Source organism: Amblyomma americanum, chromosome 1, assembly GCF_052857255.1.
Source record: "Amblyomma americanum isolate KBUSLIRL-KWMA chromosome 1, ASM5285725v1, whole genome shotgun sequence".
NCBI lineage: Eukaryota > Metazoa > Arthropoda > Arachnida > Ixodida > Ixodidae > Amblyomma > Amblyomma americanum.
In genome coordinates, this window is record NC_135497.1 from 243,195,588 (window position 1) to 243,221,072 (window position 25,485).

General features: G+C 44.6%; 1 protein-coding gene across 2 annotated transcripts; it reads right to left on the reverse strand.

The window, feature by feature from the left end:
- Nucleotides 1–1,547: 1,547 nt before the first annotated feature.
- On the reverse strand, nt 1,548–24,849 carry LOC144114849 (uncharacterized). Of its 2 annotated transcripts, XM_077648848.1 has the most exons (5): nt 24,665–24,849; nt 22,874–23,150; nt 20,446–20,537; nt 16,174–16,422; nt 1,548–1,896 (listed from the first exon to the last, which is right to left on the reverse strand). In XM_077648848.1, the coding sequence occupies exons 3-5, from the start codon at nt 20,515–20,517 to the stop codon at nt 1,849–1,851; spliced, it is 369 nt and encodes a 122-aa protein (XP_077504974.1). In that variant the 5' UTR covers nt 20,518–20,537; nt 22,874–23,150; nt 24,665–24,849; the 3' UTR covers nt 1,548–1,848. The 2 variants fall into 2 exon arrangements, 1 of the variants encoding a protein (XP_077504974.1); XR_013311140.1 differs by lacking the exons at nt 1,548–1,896; nt 20,446–20,537; nt 24,665–24,849 and having other exon boundaries at nt 16,318–16,422; nt 22,874–23,019.
- Between the last annotated feature and the right edge of the window lie 636 nt (nt 24,850–25,485).

The window sequence follows — 25,485 nt, forward strand, 5'->3', positions numbered from 1 at the left end:
AGCCACGCCGGAGTAGGCTACAAAACCTATCGCTACATAAGAGACTTCCTCACAGATAGAACTGCGAGCATAAGCTTCCAGGAGATTAAATCCGGGGAAATAAAGCTAGGAAGCAAGGGAACCCCTCAAGGGTCGGTGCTATCACCCATTCTCTTTAACATGGCCATGAGAGAGCTCCCGGGCGAACATGAAAAAATTGGCAACCCAAACTTAGAATATAGCCTGTATGCGGACGACATTAATCTATGGATCAACCGAGGAAGTGATGCAGAGATTAATCAAACCCTACAGGCAGCTGCCAATATAATTTCAACGTATGCAGAAGAACGGGGCTTAGAATGCTCGACCGAAAAATCTGAAATATTCATATATAACGATAAGGCTCTGAGGAACAAACCACCGTCCAAATTCAGATTTCTGTAGGATGAAAGGAGGTAACCAAAGTGGACACAATACGAATCCTGGGCCTTCATATGCAGTCGAATGGGAGAAACACGATAACCATCAAAAAGCTTGAGAGCCACTTGATGCAGACCCTCAATCTCATCAAACGTGTCTCGAGCAAAAGAGGCGGTCATAAAGAAAAAAACCTAATTAGGCTCATACACGCTTTCATAATAAGTAGAATCAGCTACGCCACGCCGTACCTAAATCTCAAAGCAGCAGAGAGGAACAAAATCGACGCTCTCATAAGGAAGTGCGTCAAGAAAGCTCTAGGCCGGCCCATGTGCACATCCTCAGAAAAACTCCTAGCACTGGGCATACACAACACGCTTACAGGGCTCGCAGAAGCAGTCCAGATATCACAGCTAGAGAGACTCAGCACAACACATGCGGGAAGAGCCACACTAGCCAAAGTCGGACTCCAAACAGACAGGGGAGCTAGACAGAGGGAGGATATCGACATGGAGATTAGGAGCAATCTCAGGATTCCCCGTTTACCCAAGAACATGCACCCAGAAATAAACAAGGAAAGAAGACAAAAGCGGGCAGAGGTGATAGAACGCATCTACGGTGACAAGCCTCAGGAGGAGGTCACCTACGTAGACGCAGCGGGTGATAGACATAGTCAGTACACGACCGTCCCGGTAGTGAACAGAGCGGGAGGCCCCATCACGGTCGCAGCTATCCTAGGGACAAACACCGAGACGGCGGAGAAGGTCGCAATAGCACTAGCTTGCGTCGGTTCCAAAGCTAAATACGTCATAAGCGACAGCAAAGCTGCAGACCAAAATTTTAGTAGAGGGAGAGTCTCTCCCCTCGCCGCCAAAATTTTAAGACAAGCGACATTGGATAGAAAAATCAATATAATCTGGACCCCCGCGCACGAATCTGTCCGTGGCAATGAGGCGGCCTACGAGGTAGCTCGAGATCTCTACCACCGAGCTGCACAAGACTGGCCACCGTTCGCAGATCACGGGAGAGAAGGGAGACTAATCTCCTGTCAGGAAGTTACAGAATATTATAGACAACATCGCAGGTACTTTCCCCCACCTAGCAAAGCACTCAAAAATCAACAGGCGGTGGCGTGGAGGCATCTACAAACAGATGTCTACCCACGCCCAATTCTAAGCAAACATATCATTCCAAAAATAGAGGACGATAAATGCAAGAAGTGCGGGGCGAGAGGGACCCTCGACCACGTAATATGGGAGTGTAGCCAATCCCCAGGCAGGGCAAAGAACATTAATAGTAGAGACGCCTGGGAGACCTTGCTCCGGAGCACGGACCCTGAGCTCCAGCTCACCGCCGTCCGACTGGCTGAAGAGGCCGCCGGGATACAAGAGATCCTGGCCAGCATCTGACGCGACTACCCCATGCGGGCGGATCTCTCCTGGTCCTCCTCCCTCAACTGAGGGTATGGGACAGGGGAGGTCTGGATGAGGTGGTCTCATTCTGTTGGACAAAAAGGTTTTTTCACTCACTCACTCACTCGAACTACTCGACCATATATGACGCTGCTGATGCAGCTAATGATGGTGAGCACCAGTGTCAAGACAGATAGCTCGCTGGTGCCAATGTGTCATAGCTTGAAATGCTAAACAAGGTGCTGGCTGTAATGACACCTTTCTTTCTTTTTTCAGCTGTAGAAAGTACACATTCTAGTGTGGGTTTAGCCTGGCAAAATATAAAGCTGTCGTACAATCCCAAGGTGCACACTTACTTATACGTATCGCAGCTTCGCAATTGTATATACAAAATGTCCAGTCTGTGGGGGCAAAAAGTCAAGCGACTAAAAACTGCTATGTTGACGCTTCTTTTTTTGCTCTACGAAGTATATGTGAATAAATTGTCCATTCTGTACAAGATGTTCACTTGTTCATTTAGTGCATGTACACTGGCGGAGACGACCACGGCTTAGTTGCGAAAATATTTTGCTTTATTATTATTATTTATTGATACCTCACACGGCCCGAAGAGCATTGAGTGAGTGGGGAATCAAGGAAAAGGAATATACCGAAATAATAAACAACAATAACAGTACAATGGACGCGGTACAAGGTAAAAATACACGAAGACAGATTATTTAAAATGGAGCAAAAATAACATCTGAACAAAACAAGAGAAAATACGAAAAAACTGCAAAATGCGAATATGCAAAGAGGTTACTGGTAGTCAGGTGCAAACAAAAACAGTGGTACATCAGAGAACAATATAACAGCAACTGAAACTAGAAAAGCATTTGAAACAATACAAAAGGGATAAATGCATACATAGGGCCGTTTTAAACTCTATAGGATCAGGACAGGAGAGCCTGATTGCTTTAAGTAATGCAGACAAATTAAATGATTGAGTTTTGCCATATATACGATTGAAACCGAAATGATTATTCAAGCGCGCTAAGGAGGAGAAAGGTGATTCTAGAGGCAGAAACAAGGGGCCGGTGTAAACATATTTATGAAATAAACAGAGAAGTGAAAGTGAACGATGAATTTCAATTATCTGTAAACCATTAAGTGTTTTAAGCTGGGAGACTCAGGCGAGGGGACTATAATTGCTAACAATGTACCAGGCAGCTCTGTTTTGAACTGTCTCAAGCTTTTTAATGAGATATTTTTGATGGGGGGACCATGTAGATGGCATGAATTCCAACTGGGGTCGTACAAAAGTTAGGTATGCAAGCTTACGAACGGAGCTAGGAGAGTTGCACAGGTTATGGCGTATGAAACCCAGTGTCCTCGACGCTTTGTTGCAGACAGCTGAAATGTGACAAAACCATGAAAGATCTGGAGTGAGCTCAATTCCATGATATTTGTAAGATATAACTTGGGATAGGAAGGTGTTGTTAATAGAGCAGTTGAAGTTAGACTTATCATGTTTTCTGCTAAATGTCATAGACTTACATTTGGTAGTAGGGTTTAGGATCGTGCGACTGTTTTTACACCAATCAACAATAAAGTTAAGATCATCCTGAAAGGTCAGGTGGTCAGTCTCTGAAGTGATCATGCGGTAAACAACACAGTCATCTGCGAAAAGTCGTAAACGGGACGAAATGTTATTAGGAAGGTCATTAATGTAACTTAGGAAAAGAAGGGGTCCAAGTAAGCTTCCCTGTGGTACGGCAGAGGTTACATCACATAGTGGTGAGGAAGATCCGTTGACAACAGTGAATTGTTGACAAAATGAGAGAAAGTTACGAAGTCAAGACAATGTGAGAGAATCAAGGGAAAGGGCAGGTAATTTAGTAAATAGCTGGGCCGTGTGCAGCTATGTCAAATGCTTTTGAGAAATCTCAAAAAATGCAATCTGTTTGCTGGTTATCGTCCATGTTAAAATGCAAGTCAGTAGTAAATTCAAATAACTTGGTATCGCACCAGCAGCCTTTCCTAAAACCATGCTGATTAGAAAAGAAAAAGTGATTACGTCCTAGATGGTTGTAAAAGTGGGAAGCGATAATATATTCAAGTAATTTACTGCATATGTATGTAAACGAGATTGGGCGATAGCTATCAGGTGAGCTTTTGATACCGGTTTTGAAGACAGGGACGACTTTGACAATTTTCCAGTCAGTAGGCAGTTCTCCGGATGATAAAGACTGCTGAGATATACGGCACAAAATCTGGCTGGAAATTGAAATGATGTTTTTAAGAATCTTGGAGTTTATGTCGTCCACTCCGGCAGATGAAGATAACTTAAAGTTTTTAATCAGTGATGCAATACCCTCGGCACAAATGCTGATAGACTCCATGAATCGGTAGTCAGAGTCGGGAACAATAGGCATACTGGAATGGTCTTCCTTTGTAAATACTGAAGTAAAAAATCTATTAAACGCAGTCGGACATTCAGTGTCATCTAGCGGCAATCCATCACTATTGTGTAGTTGTATGAAGTCTTGTTTACATTCGGGAGATATAGTTTGCCAGAACTTAGGATTACTCTACAAAAGTGAGGGGAGATCATGAGTGAAATATTTGTTTTTGGCAGCAGTAATAGCAGAACAGCATGTCTTCAGGCACTGTTTGTAGCTATCCAACGAGGACGGAGAGGGAGCAGATTTATCTTTTCGGTACAAGCGCTTCTTTTTATTTTGTAATCGACAGAGGGCCTTGTTGAACCACGGATTAGTTTTGCCATTCGTAACTGAAATTATCAGAACATGCTTGTCTATCAGCGCAGAGAGTTTGTGTTTGAAAAGCAACCAGCTGTCTTTGGTAGGTCGTTGGTTACTTAGGGGCAAAAATACTTCATTGAAAAATTTGGTAAGTTCCGTATTAATCTCATCATATCTTTCTTTACTATAATCTCTAATCCTTTTTATTGTTTTACCTGAAAACAAACTAGGAACTGCAATTTCAAACTGAAGCATCTTATGGTCGCTAAATCCAACAAGGTACATGACTGGCCCTATGGTGTCAGGAGTGGTGGCTAACGCTAAATCTAGTATGTTAGAACCACGGGTAATCTGGCTAATGACTTGAAATAAGTTGAAATCTAGAGTTAGGTTAATGAATTCTTTCGCAACAGTATTAGATGAAGACAAATTAACCCAACCTATTTGAGGAAAATTAAAATCACCGAGCAAGCAAATGTTACTGGGCCCACAGTGACCAGCAGCGGCAGAAATGCTAGACCGCAGATTGTGAACGAAAGAAATCCCCCAGTCAGGTGGGCGGTAGCACACCCCAATAAGTAGATTTGAAGAAACAGCTTTGCAGGTGGCCCAAGCTACTTCTAGGTCAGAATTGGATGCGATAGTGATGGAAGGTAACATTCTTTTGATTGCAAGGAGAACCCCGCCCCCTCTTTTGTTTATACGGTCATGTCTGTAGATATTGTAAGCATGGGCGTCGGGAAAGATTTCACCGTCTTCGATACCGGCGTGCAACCAAGTCTCTGTTAAAGCAACTAGTATATCAGATTCACTATCTTTAAGAAAGGGACAGAGCTGATCGCGTTTAGGCATTAAGCTTCTGATATTAGAAAATGAAAGGGGCAGCTTCAGGGTGGAGGTGGATGACATGGGTTGGGGATGCTCGCGCAAGCTGGTTGCATTGCCTAGCTATGGCGAGACTAATGTGAACGAATCACTGGTGCAGTCATACACAATTTTTTTTGTCCATTCGAAGTTTGTCAAATGTCAGTTTATAAGGCGACGGCCGGCGGTAGCGATTTTCGTGCCGTCGGCGCGCCTGTCACACCGCGCAGACGGCGACCGAGCGCCGATCGTCGTCCGAAGAGCGCATCGCCGTCGCGTCGGCGAGATAGCAGCCGTCGGCCGACCCGTGAGTCACATTCGGCCGACAACAGCGCCGACACCATCTACCTTGCCGCAGACACAGACTCGGCGAGGCGGTGCAATGGGTGATGCCGTTCAAGCAGCGGGCGCGGCTGTTGCAGCATTGCTGCTGCTCGAGGCGACTGACGAGCCGCCGAAGAAAAAACCAAGGGGGTGCTGGGTGCAACCCTGGTTGCTACGGCGAAAGCGTCAAGGCGCATATGAAAATCTGATGCGCGAACTTGCTCTGGACGACGGCGAGGCGTATAGAAGATGGATCCGGATGGACACGTCTGCCTTCGAAGACCTCCTCGACAGAATAAGACCGCGTATCGAAAAACGGGACACCTCCTTCCGAGAGGCCATCCAGGCGGGAGAGCGGCTTGCCATCACGCTACGCTACCTCGCAACTGGTGAGTCCGTATTTTATTTGCTCGAGCTGTTTCGCCTGCATGAAGCTCGTTCGCCTGCATGACTGCATGAGGCAGCGCAGGTTAACCATTTTAAGGCTGACACACATTTTGAAAGCAGCGCATCGTCTAACTCAGTTTTGTGAAATCGCGTCGCTCCGGCCGCTCGAGCTGTCGCTGCCACACGATGCAGGTTTTTACGACGCGGCGCCAGCAATTGCGGCCACTTTATTTTCACTTGCATATGAAACAGTCCGTCTAGTTTCATAATGCACAGACGGAACCAGGGTACTTGCTGGACTCGTCATCATCATCATCATCATCAGCCTTACTACACCCACTGCAGGGCAAAGGCCTCTCCCATGTCTCTCCAATTAACCCTATCCTTTGCCAGCTGCATCCACCCTTTGCCTGCAAACTTCTTAATCTCATCCGCCCACCTAACCTTCTGGCGCCCCCTGCTACGCTTACTTTCTCTTGGAACCCACTCTGTTACCCTTAAGGACCAGCGGTTATCTTGCCTTCGCATTACATGCCCTGCCCAAGCCCATTTCTTTCTCTTGATTTCGACTAGGATGTCATTAACCCGTGTTTGTTCCCTCACCCACTCTGCCCGCTTCCGATCTCTTAACGTTACACCTATCATTTTTCTTTCCATGGCTCGCTGAGTTGTCCTTAACCTAAGCTGAACTCTTTTCGTTAGCCTCCACGTTTCTGCCCCGTAGGTGAGTACCGGTAAGATTATGCTGTTGTACACTTTTCTCTTGAGGGAAATTGGTAAACTGCCACTCATGATCTGCGAGAATTTGCCATATGCGCTCCAGCCCATTCTTATCCTTCTAGTTATCTCCCTCTCATGATCTGGATCAGCTGTCACTACCTGCCCTAAGTAGACGTATTCCGGCACAATTTCTAGGCTCTCGCTGCCAATTGTGAACTGTTGTTCCCTTGCTAGGCTGTTGAACATTACCTTGGTTTTCTGCATGTTAATTTTTAGACCCATCGATCTGCTCTGCCTGTCTAACTCGTTGATCATGATTTGCAGTTCACCTCCTGAGTGACTCAGCAAGGCAATGTCATCAGCAAATCGCAGATTATTTAGGTATTCTCTATTTATTCTTATTCCCAACTGTTCCCAATTCAGGCTTCGAAATACCTCCTGCAAACATGCGGTGAACAGCATTGGCGAGATCGTGTCTCCTTGCCTGACGCCCTTCCTTATTGGAATTTTATTGCTGACTTTATGGAGGACTATAGTGGCTGTGCAGTTGCTATATATATCTTCCAGTATTTTGACATAAGGCTCTTCTACCCCCTGATTACGCAATGCCTGTATGACTGCTGAGGTTTCCACTGAGTCGAATGCTTTCTCGTAATCAATGAAAGCTATATATAGAGGTTGGTTATATTCTCGTCAAAGGACTCGTCAAAGAAACCGTGAAACACCAGGGATTTTTTTTCCTTAGAAACAGGTAATTAGCTATACACAACGCAGAATTAAAACTACTAATTCAAGTGGGAGCCTGAACCCACCAACCACCTTTGCGGCGCGCTGACCGAGCCCAAGTGAGCGGCTGCCGCTCGGTTCAGCGGGCTGCTAAAAGATGAAAATAAATTAAATAATACAAAAAAAAACGGAGGCTGCCTTGAAATAGGCGACTTCACTGCTTTCCCTTCGTTTTTTTGTTTTGCCTATGCGATAGCTGAATAGAAGCTCCGTCTTAACTGGCTTTCGATGGCCTGCTTATCACTTATCGCAGATCACTGCGCGCGCTCTCCCTGTTCAGGAAGAATGTGCTACGCACTTTAAAGACTGCTGAGAGCGGCGTCGGCCGCACACTTCGAGTGGGTGAGCGCGCATGCTTCGTTCGCTCAGGACACGCTCGGTAGCGCTTCATTACGGTAGCGCAACAGCGCAATTACTTCGGTTTTTTTTTCATATTTCGAGGGCTTTAAATGCGGGAAAAAAGGGCCACGTAGGACATAGGACATACGTTGTTGCAAATAACTGCATTGGTCCTTTCTTAACAGTCCGTTAGTCCACCGAGATATGTGAGACAGATAGCGCGCAATTTCCTTTCCTCAAAAATCAATTCATCAATTTTTACCTTTCTTAACCCCCTCTACAACTTAAGGTAAGGTACATGACCCTAAAGTGAATAAGAGAAAATTTGCATAATTAATCTTAGATAATTAGCTTATTAAGCAGAATTTAAAATATACTATGAGGAGCGCCACACGAGAAACAGTATGCCGTTGGTTTCTCCCAGGTCTGGTGCGCCACTTTTTTAAAATCCTTGGTTCAGGTTACATGAAACACCCTTTATATGACAATGTTGCACTTTTTTTTTGTTCTGGTGTAGCTGGCAGCCAAACGTTTAGAAATATCACATAGGCTCAGTCACCAAGTTGTCGAGGAGCCTTCAGAACATTGCGTGCGTGTCGTGTTTCCGCAATGCACACAAATTTATTACGAGGTGAAACAAAAATTTGTGACCAGAAAATCTAATTCACTGCAAGCGTACTGCCCTGAACACGTGTTTTGGAAAAAGAGATTAAATTCAAGACAATTGTGATTCACAGCTAGCATGTATAATCTGCCTGGAAAGCCCAAGCTGACGATTGTTTAAATGGTGTATTGTCATACAAAGTAGAACTGGATGAAAAATTGTGCAAAGCATGTGCGTAGATCAGCATTACTTAATAACTGCATATAAAGCACCATTGTTTGTAAATCAAATGTGTTGATGTTTAATGCTTGATGGCAAGAGTGGCTCATCACTGGATTAAATACCCTTCTACCATGTCACTATATACCTTTGCAGGAGACAATGAGATGTCTCTCCAGTATGCTTTCTATGTGGCCCACAACACCATCTCTGGCATTCTCCTCGATGTGTGCAAGGCCATCTACTATGCTTTGGTTGACGAAGTTGTCAAGGTAAGAACACGTTACACATTTTTTTTTCGCACTGTGGCTGTGACATGCAACTATTTCTCAACATGTACTACATATATGTGAATTCCGCACAATTGTGTTAGCTATTTATTCAGCCCTTAACTCCCATCACGGGTATAGCAAGCATATAGCAACATAACCTATGGATAGCACATAAAAACAACTTCATCCTGCGTTATCACAATGCATTGGTGGGATATTTATTGTTAAGTAAGGCATTCAGTCAATACTGTTTTCAGTGCACTGATATGGGGTGCACAAGAGTGATAAGCTGCTGCTCTGCTGCTGGCGATTTGGCTGAAACGAAGTTCACACAAAATCGGCAGGAAAGTTGACCTTTTAGTACAACTCCACCAGTACACCCTTGTAGCTACCGATAATACTACTTTTTGAACAAGCTTTACATCTGCAATTTCTTGTCAGCTGCAGCCCCCCCTTTCTTCTTGGTGTTGGAATATTGTTCAATTCATGTTACTAAATGTTTATTTTTCTTACAGACTCCTAAAACACATGCGGAATGGTGCGCAGTGGCCCAAGGTTTTGCCGAACTGTGGCAATTCCCTAACTGTGTTGGTGCCCTCGACGGCAAGCATATAACAATCACTCCTCCCCCAGAAAGTGGAGCTCTGTTCCGCAACTACAAGGGCACATTCAGCATTGTGCTAATGGCCCTTGTAGATGCGGATCTGAACTTCATTTTTGCCGAAGCAGGCCGGAATGGACGTTTGAATGATAGTGGGGTGTGGTGTGAAGCAAAATTGTGCAAAAGAATAGAGGAACACCCGGACACCTTGCCACCACCTACACGTCTCCCAAATTCTTGCACATTAGCCCCCTATGTAATCGTCGGGGATGAAGGATTTGGCCTCAAGCCTTATTTAATGAGGCCTTACCCCGTTGCAGAGCTCGAACACCAAAAGAGGATTTTCAATTACAGGTACCAGTTTGTTTTATTGTATGCATGCTTAAGCTTGTGTGCATGATTACTTTAGATATGTTAGGAATATCTGACGAGAGAGCTCCAGGGCCTAATTGCATCTCATAGCTATGCTCGTAACTGGCAGAAAGGAGCCTAATTATTATGTATTAGTAAAGTTACAATGCCTTATTTATCGGCAGAGTACTGCCAACTAGCTGGTAGCATTTAAACACTGTGCACGTTTATAGAAGGAATAAAGCACACTTTGACAAGAGAGGTCTGGAGGCGAACTGTACCCATGTGGCAACATGAGTTATGGAAAGCTGTCAAATTCATACATGATGTATTAGTGCTGATATGCACTGGAATCTAGCTGGTTGTACTTAACGGCACCTGTAGCCATGCATTCTCATTATTTATTCACAGGCCTTGCTTATTTGTGGGCTATGCACAACCTTGTGTACACTGCTGCAAGTTATGCTCGTAAACAGACGGCACAGAATTTTTTTTCTTCGTCGTTCTTAATGGAGGGAAGGTAATCACAGTACATGTTTAACATATGGTAATTAACTATACGCAGAGTGGAAGAAAAGCAAGTGTACCACCCACACCCCCAACTGTTTGTCTGTGCATTGCTGCATCCTGTGATTACAACACAGGATAAAAAAAAATATTCACTACCTTCTTTATTTCAGATTGTCCAGGGCAAGGAGGACAGCTGAGAATGCCTTTGGTGTGCTTGTTAATTCCTGGCAAATTTACAGAGCACCCTTACGTCACAGTGTGCAAAGGGCTTGATGCATGGTTCTGACCACTGTTGTGCTGCACAATTACCTGAGGCGAAGGAGGGGAACCAGACAGCTATACACGCCTCCTGAGAGTTTAGATGTGGAGGACATCCTGACCGGTAAGGCGCTTCTACCATTACAAACAAGTGTGGTTTAAAAAAAAAGGACTTAAAGTTTAGCAAGGGAAACAATGCTTTTTTCTTAGCACTAGTGTTCTGCAAGTATTGGTAAACTACACCAATAAAGCAGGTTATTATATAGTGAAGGCAGCTATGACAAAAATAGTACAAAAATTGCTGTTACATTACTGCAGTTACCTTCCTCATGCACTAGCTGTGTTGACCAAAAGTGAAAAAGCTAAGGTAGGGACACCAAACACTGTTTTGTATGCATTGTAGGGTGACTGAGGACAACAGTCATTTATATTTGGTTCCCAGTATCAGTCCTCCCAACCTTGACTGGAACCCACCGTCCAAAGGCCAAAGCGGTGGCCTTGTGGTAGAGCATCCGCCTCGCATTCGGGAAGTGCTGGGTTTGATCTCCATTGCCAACGGGTACTCACTGGTTTTCTAATGGGTACAAGATTTCCCCCGCCTGGTCAGGAAGAAATGGGCTTGGGCAGGGCATGTACTATGAAGGCAAGATAACCGCTGGTCCTTAAGGGTAACAGAGGGGATTCCAAGAGAAGGCAAGCATAGCAGGGGGCGGCAGAAGATTAGATGGGCCTATGATATTAGGAAGTTTGCAGGCATATGGTGGGTGCAGATTGCAAATAACAGGGTTAATTGGAGAGACATGGGAGAGGCCTTTGCCCTGGAGTGTGTGTAGTCAGGCTGATGATGATGATAAGACCTCTGTTGGTCCTTATAAGTGTTTTCAGCTTAACCAGTACCCTAGGATAGATTTATTGGTTAATTGCATTTAGTACTCATCATGGCACTTAGTTCTCAGGGTGTCTAGACAAACTATGATCATAAATTTGAAGTGAATGATTGTGCAGCCAATTCTCTGGGATCTGTGTCAGCATACTATTTATGTTTGTGAATCTATAGGTGATGACGCAGCCATACTTTAGTTTTGGTGTAATCTACCATATAATATCTTATCTAAATGACCTGTTAATCATTACAAAGAAGTGAAGTTTGGGGTGTTTTGTGTGGTATAAACAACTAATGCTTTCTATCAGGAAACAGAAATTTGGAAAAATTCCTGTTATAACCAGACAGATTACTAATTTCCTCAGTTATAGCATTTATTCTAATATTCCTTTCCTCATGTTAAGCTGGGCTAGACGAGGCTGATGAGGTATGTCAGAATATTATATCATTTGCCATTGAATATAGAAAATGCTTATGTCCCAAGAAGTGGTCCAGTAGGATAGGCATCCATGCAAGCCAAGGATGCATGCAAGTAATTTGATACTACTATTCTGACATCCACTGCAAGTAGACTGCATACAATGGTCTTTTAAACTTGTAGCATGACCTGATGCAGGTGCATGTATGCAGAATATGTGGTACAATTGTGAGAAACAATTTCATACTTCAGAGAAAGAGTTACCTAGTTCAATATCAAAAACAGCTGTCACGTCAGTTTGATGTTTTAATTCTCTTTGCAGGAGATATACGGCGGGGAACGTGGCGGCATTCAGACTGCCAAGCAGGCGCAGTGCAACCACTCAAGAAAAGAGGAAGCAATTGTAGCCAGGAGGCTCGAAGGATCAGAGAAGATTTTAAAGACTACTTCTATAAAGAAGGTCAACTCAGCTGGCAGTGGCGACTGGTGTCATAGTATGTTATCATATTTGTATTTGCTGCAAATCAATTACATTAACATCAGTGTTTGTGCCAGTAACGGACAAACTACACTTCACTACAGACTCGTAGACCTGCAACATGGCCAACTGGCGTTGAGGCCCTGTGGGTATTTGCCGCATGACATGCGCTACAAGTGTGCCAAAGGTGTCGCAGTCATCTTTAGCAGCCAGCCTCTGGCTACTTTCTAATGCCTCTACGGCTGATGTGAGGAGACGTTTGCGTTGGTCTTTCTCTTCATCCTGATTTTTTTCTTTTTTCCCCAGCCCTGGTTCGTGAGCTCCTTGGTGCATCCTCCTGGAACTGGGCATCCACACTTCCTGCATGGTTGCCTGTAGCTGCGTCAACACAGCTGGCAGGCGTGGATATCTGTTCAGGTTCCAGAGTGGTTTGGAAGGTTTCTGCAGAATCTACCTGCTGAAATAAAAGGAAAAAAAAGTCTTCTGTGTATAATCCATTTTCTTATGACCAGTCATCACCAGTTCGGCTCTTAATTGGCGATCGTTTTCTGAAGGCTTGGTATGCCTTGAGTACTTGCACGAAGCATGAGTCGTGCTGCCATGTTAACATTTAGACAGCTGTCAAAAACATGCGTAATGGGCAGAAGCTGCGTCTTGGCTGCATGTGGGGAGGATACCCTCCTTGAGATGTATTCATGAGTCGTAAAATGCTGTTCAGGAGCACGACGGATTGTACATTTGCTTGTGCATTTGCTATTGTGCATTTGCTTAAAGTCATGCGAACCATGTATAACACTGTATTCTGCCATATATAGCATTGCAATGTTCAATGCCAACAAAGAATAAATATTTGGAGGAGCCAAATCATATTTTAAACCTACCTCAATTTCCTCCTCAGTGTCCATGGTAGAAATGCTGGGCTCCGATGAACACCCACTCGATAAAAAATGTAGCCGTCTGAAGTGCACCCAGCGGGGCTCATAGATTTCGTCAGTGCCGGCCCCAGAGCGCTTCTGAATTTTCCTTTTCTCGCGTGTGAAGGTGGTGCGCAAGTTCGTGAATTTGTTCCGTATTTGCAGAACTGAAAAAAAAGACGTCATACACACCGCACGGGCACACCGCGTGGAGAAGTAATTCGTTGATATCATTTTATATGCAGGCTGCAATCCCCAGACCCAATAGCGCTGACAGGGTACCGCCGTCGTTAGTCTCTCGTCTGCAGTTACGCAACATAACTAAATACGAGAGTGCGAGAGCCAAACGTCGTTGTAAATCGCAGCACAGGCGCATATAATCTCTAGAAATAAAAAGTACCTACCGGTGAACTTGTCGCCAAGTGCGGCTGCTACTTCGCTGTACGCGACGCTGTACGCGACTTCTTTTAAATCTCGGATGTGCGGCTTGTGCCGCACATCCCAAATCAGGCGCCTTTCTTCAATTAGCGCGATCAATTCAGCCTCTTCTTCGGTCGAAAACGGCGCCGACTGTGACATTTTGGCAACACTCGGTGGAGAAGAGCACAACTCAAGTCGTTCGCACGTGCACAATTTGAAAAACGGAAGAGCGTGATAGTGCCGATGGCCATATGTCTTGGTAAATGTTGCTGTGCGTGCATTATTTGTTTAATTAATGATTGCACTTCGCGCTCAGTGCTCGGTACTCGCTTTTGGTCGGCGAATGTTTTCGCTCGGCCACCGATTTGCCCAAGACACGTCGGCCGACGGGTCTCGTCGGCATTTTTGGTCGGCGACGTTGTCCCACTAGAACGACGTTTGGTCGTCGGGGCCGTCGCCGTCGTCGTCGAGGCAGTGTGACTGGCTAGTCGGGGAACGATCAGGTTGGCCGACGCGACCGCCGATCGTCGGCGTCGCCGTCGCGTCGGCATCGGGGTCTCGTCGGCATAGTGTGACCGCGCCTTTAGGGGCAAAAATACTTCATTGAAAAATTTGGTAAGTTCCGTATTAATCTCATCATATCTTGCTTTACTATAATCTCTAATCCTTTTTATTGTTTTACCTGAAAACAAACTAGGAACTACAATTTCAAACTGAAGCATCTTATGGTCGCTAAATCCAACAAGGTAAATGACTGGCCCTATGGTGTCAGAAGTGGTGGCTAACGCTAAATCTAGTATGTTAGAACCACGGGTAATCTGGCTAATGACTTGAAATAAGTTGAAATCTAGAGTTAGGTTAATGAATTCTTTCGCAACAGTATTAGATGAAGACAAATTAACCCAACCTATTTGAGGAAAATTAAAATCACCGAGCAAGCAAATGTTACTGGGCCCACAGTGACCAGCAGCGGCAGAAATGCTAGACCGCAGATTGTGAACGAAAGAAATCCCCCAGTTAGGTGGGCGGTAGCACTCCCCAATAAGTAGATTTGAAGAAACAGCTTTGCAGGTGGCCCAAGCTAATTCTAGGTCAGAATTGGATGCGATAGTGATGGAAGGTAACATTCTTTTGATTGCAAGGAGAACCCCGCCCCCTCTTTTGTTTATACGGTCATGTCTGTAGATATTGTAAGCATGGGCGTCGGGAAAGATTTCACCGTCTTCGATACCGGCGTGCAACCAAGTCTCTGTTAAAGCAACTAGTATATCAGATTCACTATCTTTAAGAAAGGGACAGAGCTGATCGCGTTTAGGCATTAAGCTTCTGATATTAGAAAATGAAAGGGGCAGCTTCAGGGTGGAGGTGGATGACGTGGGTTGGGGATGCTCGCGCAGGCTGGTTGCATTGCCTAGCTATGGCGAGACTAATGTGACCGAATCACTGGTGCAGTCATACACAATTTTTTTTTGTCCATTCGAAGTTTGTCAAATGTCAGTTTATAAGGCATGAATTGTGATTTAGCAAACTTTGTCAACTTGCTTCTAGCTTCACGAGTTGTAGCAGAAAAATCCTCACGGATAGCATAACTAGTATCTTTCAATTTGTGCCCATTTGAAAGGATGTTCTGCTTGTCTTTAAAGAACGTTATTTTGGCTATATTCAGTCTGTGCCTATCAGATTTGATTTTGCCGAGTCTATGAACTCTATCAAATTGTGAAGGAGACAAAGATAAGCCTAGGTGCTCTGAACAAACCGCGATAATTTGCTCTTCAGAATCTGCCCAGTTTGCATCTTCCACATCGTCAAAGCCAAAAAAAAGCAAGTTATTTTAACACAACCTGTTTTCAGCATCATCACATCTTGAGTAAATGTTGGAAAGCTGGGAAGAAATGTTTCGAAAGGCATTGTCAGCCAAAAAAGACTCAGGCTTATTGGGTGAGGCTGTTGGTGTTTCAACTGCTGCAAGTCTCAGCATCAGCTGCTGTTTGACTTCATTTTCGGTAGCATCCTGCCTTTCTTTGATTTCATTAGGTATTGTAGCTTGGCCAGCTACAATTCTTAGGACGGTCAGCAAAAGAGTTTCCAGAGTTTGCCTTTCAGTTGCATTCATAGGCCCAGAATTGCTTTCAGTGTCACCCGATAATTCGAGTAGCATACCATAAAAAAGTAAGTAAACGCTTCAGTGCATCAATACACTCTCCAGGGCACGACACCGCAAACAGACAATAATCGCTGCTCTTCACACAGGTGGCGCCTTCCAAATCACTAACCTGCAAAATCCGCAGCGGTAAGATTTCCATGGCGGTCACGGTGCTGTGCCCGAGATGGGTGGTTCCAGGCTTGCTCTTATATGCGTCGCCGATATCGGAGCTAGCAGAAGATCCACGTTGCCAGGTGTAAAAACTGGTGTCGTCCAGGCATGGCCAAGAAGCAGGCGGGAACGATGATCGCGCAGCGGCGCCGGATGGCGAAGATATAGCAGAACCCGGGAAACAGCAGCAGCCACATAGGAGCGGGGCCTGCAAAATCCGCAGCAGTAGGATCTCCACGGCGGTCATAGTGCCGTGCCCCACGATTCAGAGCTGTAATGCATACTTGAGCACGTCACCGTTCAGAATGGCCTTATTCGATAGGGTTCGGGGCAGTTCGCTGTGCCTAGGCGTAGCACTGCCATCTTAGAAATAGCGGTACCCTGCTGGCAAAATGGCAGAGCTGCGCCTGCCAAAATGGGCCATTTATAAGCTCAAAAGATGAACAAGTGAAAATACCCTCTGCTGCATTAGCATCGGGAGCAGAATCGAATGTACTGTGCTTCCGAAAGTTGAATGCTGTGGTGCCAAGCACAGCAACAGACAGCGCGACATCTTGACGCATTCATCAGCTTCTTGCAGAGGATTAGCCATGCTTTAAGCTCTTCATTAAAAACGCATGTCATATAGTGATAAGCGCACCGCAGTATGCACAACATACAGTTAAACCAGTAGTCAGGTCCACTGAACCCAGGCAAGTGACACAAATTCAGCTGTCTGCTAACACAGACTCTGTCAACATTCTTAGACCAATCAATTTCGCAGCTTCCCTTAGCCAGCTGCTAGCTATCATGCCTTCTGCGGACATCGCTGGAACTAACGGCGCAGCAGTCACGCTTTTATACATGTCTCAGGCATGGTGCGCTACGCCTGCGGAAAGAAAGGCAGCGCCGCACACATACCTGCAGGTAAATTTTTTTTTCCCGGCATAAACAAAACAATAATGTGGCCTAGCTGGTGATGGTACATGGTGAAAAATATATACTGCTTGGCAGGCACAAGGGCAAAGGCACTAAGGTTGGAACGAAAGATGCGGTACTAGACAAGACACGCTTCACCTTCTTGCGTGTTGCGTATGCGTCATGCCTTTTGAGCACTTTAGTTTTCCAGGCAGTAAGCTCTTATTGGCGGTTCTAACACTGCACACCAATCAGATGTTATGACAAAACTGTTTCATTGCACAAGAGTTGAGCTGTGTTCTGAACGGCCTAGCATGCCATATGTCGATGGCATGAATGCCAGGTACTGCAAAGTTGGGAAATCAACCAGTGCTCTTACAGATTCTTGGTTAGTAACTTCTGAGAGTGCTGCCTTCAGTGCAAAGACCTTGCTCTTTTTTCTCCCACATAGCAGTTGTCTCTGATGAGCAGTTTCCGACTTATCGCCTGTAGGTCAATTTTGTAATTACAACTGCATTAATATTTAAGCCATCTGCTTCCATAAGGATTCTTTCAAGGTTGGTGACAGAGGCTGCAGTTTTGAACGGCTGCTTGTGCAGCTTGCTCTAGCCATTCATGACACAGCTAACATATTGACATGAGCCTTTGCCATTATTAGACGATTCGTTGCTAGTTTTCTGCAGTAGAAAACTCCGCACACATTCCCGGTCATTTCATTGTGCATATAGGTTGATGTCGCCAGTCCGTAGAAAATACTGTCACAGTCACTGGGTTACCAAGCATCACGGCAGACATAGTACTGGTCTCAGCCGAGCAGAAAAATGGCATCAACTGAAACGGAATGAGTGATCACTTTAAGACAACATACGCAATAACGGCTCACTTGAAGACAACATACACAAGGTTTAGGCAAGGATTTCCAGACTTATAAGCCTGCATTGCACAGAGTCGCTCCGGAAGGCAGGGAAAGAGGATCCACGGATGAAATCGGGTAGCGTGCAGTACGCTCCTGGGAGGAATTACATTGTCCATTGCCCATTTACAACGTGCTTGTAATCCTTAATAATATTGTCATCCTCCAAAATGACGCTCACATACCTCATACCTGCAACAGAGCTGTTCTAGAGGCCGACTACTATATCTGCTCCCACCTTTTAATCTGGCTGTCATTGCAAGGTGCCGTGAAAAAATGATGATCGGTGGCTTATTTTGCCACTTATGCAGCCAGGTGCAAAGCAGGATGGAATGTGTAACACTCGCTTGAAGTCATCAAGTGCTCAGATTCCACCAAAAAAGTTTTTGCAATCACAAAGAGCACCATTCAAGCAAAAACTGACTAGCCTGTCATTACTACAGCACCATTCAAGCAAAAACTGACTAGCCTGTCATTACTACAGTGAAGGAAACTGCTGCGCTGGCAGACAATGTAGAAAAGCTCAACTACAGTGCCACTGGTTCCCATGACCACCGCTTCAGCAACCCCCTGTGCGGAACTGCGAAACTGACCTTGTCCAAGAACATTGGCCTTTGACTTATCACACACTGCATTGCAGTCATGTGTATATTGTAAGTTAATAAGTGCACAGCACATTTAAGCAATGTTTCGATGTCCCGTTAGGCATGACAATTCTAAGCAGCAGCCAGACGATCACAGCTGAACAGCGAGCCATGGCACTGCCAGGAGCATTGTTTCTCCATACAAACCTCAAGCGGGATAAGATTACGGAACTCTAACAGATACAGGATCACCGCATCAATTCTGCATAAAATATTAAAGATGAATTAACAGCCCAGGCACAAAACAAAGTTTTTCTGGTGCAACCCCACCATAGGGCACCAGCGCCACTGCTCATGGCTCCTCGATCGACGACGGCGCCCCTAGCGGCCACTTTTGCCCACAAACCAAATTTCAGCGGGAGTTTCATGAGCATTTGGAGTATTGAAAGATCTTGGTACAACCATCAAAAAGTCAGTTCTCCATTTTTAGTTGCTGGTGTCATAACACAGTTAACCTAAAAAAAGATTAATTTTATCCATTATGTTGCACGATAGACTACAGGGAAGAAACAACATGATAGGAAGCTGTGTTTCTTCCCTGTTAGTCTTGTGTTCAAATAGTGCATCGTCACCAATGCCTCTGGCTTATTTGATATGCAGCTGTACCTCGTTAATAAAGATTGACACTTTGGTTCCTCAGCAAAACCGCTATAAAGTGCGTCGCCCATAACAAATCATAGAAATAAATGATCAGAAATAAAAATAATCAGTACATAATTAAGTTCTGTTTCTCAGCACAGTGGTAGTCAGTGAAGTGGATATTAGGCGAAACTTCAGGAGTTCGAAGAGCATTGTTCTGGTCACCATTACCTTTTAAATATTTCGCCGCAGTTTGAAGACCCCAGTGCCATGCACATACATGATGGCGTTACATGGAGCAATGGTATATCTTCTAGAACTCTTCGCATCCCATAAACCACTCATATTAGTCGCTGGCAGCTGTTGAAAGCGGCTTCTCTTCACATCAATTCGTGAAACATGAAAGAACAAAAAAAAATAAACAAATAATAAGACCATCATGCAGTTTCATGCTACCGTTCGCTGCTGTCTTGCTTTCAAAATACAGGAAAGGAAACATCTGGTCGGGGCAGGTAGATTTGGTTTTATCGCAATCGTTATTAATGCAACAGAAATACACGGACCCCAATGGGCTTTGTGCATTTTTGCCCTGAACACTGTCCGGACAGAGAGTTTCCATATTAGTGAGGCATATATGCATTGAAAAAGTTTGTTCCCCAAAAAATTGTCCGCAATTTGAGACGTCCGTATTAACGGGGCGTCATATTAACGAGCCACAACTGTAGTCAAACATTAAACAGCTGATTTCATTTATTGTTGTAACCGGTCAGCGGCTATTTTTTAAAGTTGTATGCTACTATAGTGTAGAAAGCACAGATGCTATTAATCACAGCTTGCACTCACTGTTTCCAATCTAGCACCAAGTAAAAACAAGGGATAAGAGAGGCCTTTCTATGTGTAGAGGCAACACATGCAGGTATAGGGGGTATTCATGTGATGTCACGGGCATCATTTTGTGGTCCAGGGTGCAGCTTCAGTAGTAGCAGGAGGCAATAATTTCATTAGACACGTGCAGGGCCTATCGCAGTGCTTCACAGATAACGAAATGGTGGCCGCTGTGACGTCTGTGAATACTCTGCAGAGTCTACATGACCAATGAAATGATGACTTCGGGGGAAAGCAATATAAAGCCATAAAAAGCCCTTAAAATGAAAGAAAAAGTTTTTTTACACGTATCACTATACAGTGTCTGCATCACCTGTAGCGGCACCACTGAGGTCTCCTTAGGAAGAGAATTTGGAACTTCAGGCGGGCCAGTCACCACAGCCATAGCGTGGCTCTCCGTTGTCACTGCAATTATGGCCAAAATGCACGTGCATGATTCTCTGTTCTAGTATGTCCAACGCAGTTACTTTTGTGGTGAAGCCATGTAGAATCATACTGCATGAGTGGATGCGTACCGAGCATATCAGTTTGCAGGAATGATATCTTGTCCATACGCGCCAAGCGCTTGATGCAGGCTAGTGTACAGAGACTTGCTAAGACAAGAAGCCAATTTTAGTACGCTACCTCTTATTACTGCAGAATGATGCCAGCATGTGTTTACCCCACTAGCAATCTTTCTGACTTGTTTACCACTTGGAGCATTTTCCCTTGTTTACACGAAGTACAGATATTAAGTGTGTTGAGGAAGTGGTATCACACACATGTGATTGACTGACGCTGATGCAGGCTTGTGGAAAGCAGTGATAATGAAACTGGGAAAAACAAATGCATTTAATATTAGCAAGCAAAATTAATTGCCAATATTCGTGGTGAGTAAGCATGTATGTGTTGCTGAACTAAAATGAAAAATCTTTTGTTTTCCTGTACTGCCACTTGGACATCGACTGAAAGAGCCGCGACAGATCGTAATGATTATTTCAATCTATCCGAAGCTTGCTGAGTCTTGCTCCCACATTGTGAAAAGCTAAATATTCGAGTAACACATTTTGATGAGCACTTTTTGATAGTTGGTTCATGATCTTTGAAAAACAACATACCAAAAGGGTGAGAAAAAAAAGAGAGGTGTCTAGACGACTTTAACAAGCTATAAAACTGGCTAAAGTGAGAAGCAGAGTAGCAAAAACAAAAGAAGCGCTTAGGCACAGATTATCTTCCCACACCAATGGTCCAAGATATCGCGATTCTCGATACTTATAAAAGCTCGCCTGTATTCAGTTATAGTTGGAAGTTGATGCTGGTGTGTCGTGTTTGTTCTCCCTCCATCTTCGTCTCTTAAGCGCACACTTGTTTTTCAAAGATAAATATTCAAATTCCTTCCAACACTAATTTATCTCTCGTGAACAGTACAATCAGTCTGATAAAAAGGTACACAGCAGACCCGGATAATAAAATTGCATTTCATTTGCCCATGTGCTCCTTTCTTCCCTGACATGCACACATTTCAAACATCCATTCATTAAACAGTGTAGTGGCTCTGCGGGACAAGTGACTAAAGTCATAGGAGACAAGCCCGTTGTTGAAAATATGCTAAGCTGTCCAGAGCAGACCTTTCTTTTAATAATGCAACAGCATTTAGACTGTCGTCTCACAAAAATTTCCAGCTTCTCTGTCATGAAATTCCTCGACTGGTCAAGAAAAGTCACATGGTCTTGCGACATCATCATAAGTTGCCCACCATGGCAGATAAATTATTAACTGGTCGAGAGAAGCCATGTGGCCTTGCGACGCCATCACAACCTGGCAACTGGGTTTTGAACTACCTGCTCCCCGTGGCAGTGGCAATGAATTTAACTAAAATAAATTCAATGCAATTGCCACCTCCCCACCGTGGCACTGCGCATGAGCCTTACAGGAGCTTAGGAAGAGCAACCCGGGTCTCACAAGGCCCACTGGTGGCTGTGTTTGAAACAGCCACATGCTGGGACCGTGACACGTCGCTTAGCCACTGCACCAGTAGTGGCATGAAGACTCCCTGTGATCTATGAATGCGACTGAGAAGGTAATGATGTCATCAACTCTATGTGACCAGCAGTGGATCAATAAAAGGGCATTGCCCAATTTTTTGAAGTTGGCAAAAATTTGAATGATGGCCCAGCCCCAAAATTTCTAAAGGACCCCAAAAATTTTGGAAGTAGGGCTACCCCAGAAAATGAATTAAGGTGGATTAGTGGGCCAGATTAGTATAATCCCATATGATAATCAAATGGAAGGTACTCTGACATTATAGAAGGTGATTTAAGGGCAACGGATCTGGTTCCAACCATAGTTTTGGCGGGAAATCTATGTAAAGACTGTAGGAGGCAACCTAAATACTATCAAATTTTCTTCTTTAAGAATGTGGTTAAGAAGACTCCCAAGTTTTTGTTTGCATTTACATAGAGTGCAGATTTGTTTCACGTGGCTCACGATCAAAATCCACCCAAGGTATAGGATAGAAAATTCAGTCCAGTAAGTACCATTCCATGCAGCACAAACATGTATTAACAAAACAAAAGAAGCAAAATAAGTCTAGAAATTTAGTTTTGTTAGTAAACCTCTTGCGGAGCAGCATGAGAATGCAAAGGCTACAGACACCATGGCCCTATTGTTCAGGCTTCTTGAGATATCATCACCAATTGCCGTAGGATGACCCAGGCACAAACTGTGCATTTAAAGAAATACAAGTAAACAGTCTTACACACCTGTAATACAAGAAGTACAATGAGCGTTGTGCCGATGTGTCCGTGCCTGAATTGTCCTCAGCAATGGTTCGGCCAGGGCCAGAAGGTCAGCTTTTATAAGCCCCACCGCATCAGTGTGCTACAGCCGGAGAGCTGGAACATATGCACGTGCGTTGATGCAGCAGCCACTGGGCCCGCTATGATGAGGTAGGCAGAAGCCAGCAAGTTGCTTCGGCAATCGTTGGCATGTGTTGATGAACCGGGAAGCCGCAACAGTGGTCCAGAAAGTCAGGGCCAGCTGTAATACGAGGAGTATGATGAGCGTTGTGCCGATGTGTCCATTCCTGAATCATCCTCATCAATTTGCCTTTTTCAAATTTTAGACGATTTCAATGACCAATTAAGAATTACTGGCCCATTCTAGATGTATAAATTTTGAATGGATATATTAAAAGAACGGATTAATAGTGAGAAATTTCAACCTCAGGTTCCTACTCCTTGTCGTAAACATTGCCCTTATTGGAATGCCTTACTTTATCAGCAAGGAATGCAATTTTTTTACCGTAAAACTGTAAGAGCCAAAAAATATGCATTTAACCCTTCGCACTTTTTTATTGCATTCTAATATCCCTGCATCAGCATCGAGCCCTACTTCCGTTAGAAGGTCCCACAGCAATTTCCGGCTTTCACTGTCATATGCATCTTTCATGTAAAAAAAGAGCCAATTATAGCAGCCTGTTTTGTGTCATAGCTATTTCAATACACTGCGTTACTACAACAGATTGTTCTCCAAATGTCTGCTCTGCCTAAACCATTTTGCAGTTTGGCCAGTATTCTATTTTTCTCTATCAATATTTGTAGCTGTTTTAATAGTGTGCATTACAAGCCCATATGTAACAGATGTTATCATGATCAGTCTGTATGAGCAATTTTTTTTTCTCCTCTACAAATAGAGAAAGTCGAATTCTGCATACATGGGCATTAATCCGTTAGCTATCGCATCATATCTTTAATGGCGGAGTAGGGCCGCGGTACAGCAGCACTACCTTCACGAAGTTAGCGCGCAGATGAGAAGGGGTGCAGCGGATACGTCGAGCCATGCGGAGGTAGAATTGCCAGCTTAGTGGCATCAGGTTGCATTATGACCCAGCGCGCGTAGACTGCATTCACAAAGTCAGCGGCCGGGCTTGTGCCCTCTCACATGATTAAGCAGTCTTAAATGTCTCTGCAGACTTTGATTACACTGCTGCCCATGCTCCCACAGCGCATGGCCGCATAAATCATGTGCGAAAAAACTAGAAAACAAGAAAGCTTAAAAATTAGCGTTCATTTTGTGGCTCGCGCAGCATATGCACGATTATTTGTAACATTACTTTCATGATAAAGATAACAGCAGCAAGTGGAATGATTCCGCGTCAGCTTTTTACTGTCCTACACTTGGGGGTAAAGCCCTGAGCAATCGTTTGTAGCAATTTTTTTGGCCAACTAGGCGTAATGCAAAACGACAGGCCGCTCTTTTCGCAAAGCATGCCTTGAAACGTGCACTACCTTTCCAGGCAGGTGCATAGTTGCGCCTCAACGCCTCCACATCACAGCACCGGGTTTTCAATGACTCCGACTTTCACACGAAGACTGCTGCACTAAGAATGCATCCCAATGTATGATCACGCGCACGCAATAACTTTGACCATGCTTCCTATTTTTAACAATTTAAAATTTGAGAAGGCGGCGGCCTTTTTCCCGCCCTAGAACAACGCACGCTCAGCAGAACATTTGCAGGCAGAAGCGGCGCGCTGACAACAGTTAGCGAACCTGCGTACTCCTGTGGTCATATATGCATAAGAAAAACAATACGCTTCACCACGACACTTCGCAAACGCATTCGAAAAAGCAATTTGAAACAGCCGTTGATACACGCAGAGACATAACGTGGACAGCTGCATGGACAGCCACCGAAGACAGAAGCGCGGAATCGAAATGACGAACGTTGAACTGTCGAAAGTGTCGTATCAAAAGTACTGCTGGCCCTCTGGCGGCATAAATTCAGTTTCAGTTTCGGTATCTAAAAAATATTTCGCTAACCAAACCACATTTATACGTGAACAGAACGCGTTGAGGGGTGCTTAATTTGAAAGAGGTAATTAGCCTCCCCGTCAAAGATACAATACAGCACAAAAACACTTCGAAGAGACATCAGAGCTGAAATGTATAATCATTTTTTTTTTCATTTAAAAGTTACCTCGTATTGTCCTACATATCGGTTTATTGATTTCCACTCTGTTTCGTCATTTTGCCAACGTCACTTATTAGCCCATACTGTGACTGTCATTCTGCCCATTGGCGTGAGTACATGTCTTCAGGGCGTCCTGTGCATGAAAGTGGATGGATACCACTCACGGGCGAATTGCCCGAAAGCCTCCTGTCTAGCAGAGGATTAACGCGATTCCACGCCGGGTTTGGATAACGTGGAGCTAAGGTGGCTAGATTGGAAAGGTGTGAAGAGTTAAGAGGCGTTAGAAGAGCGCGGCGCTTTCCGTCGGCCGAGCGTGACCTCTCTGCGCACCGATGCCGCCAGGAGGAATGTGACGCTGCTAGTAGCGGCGCGGTAAGCTCAGCCGCGTCGGCCTTGCGCA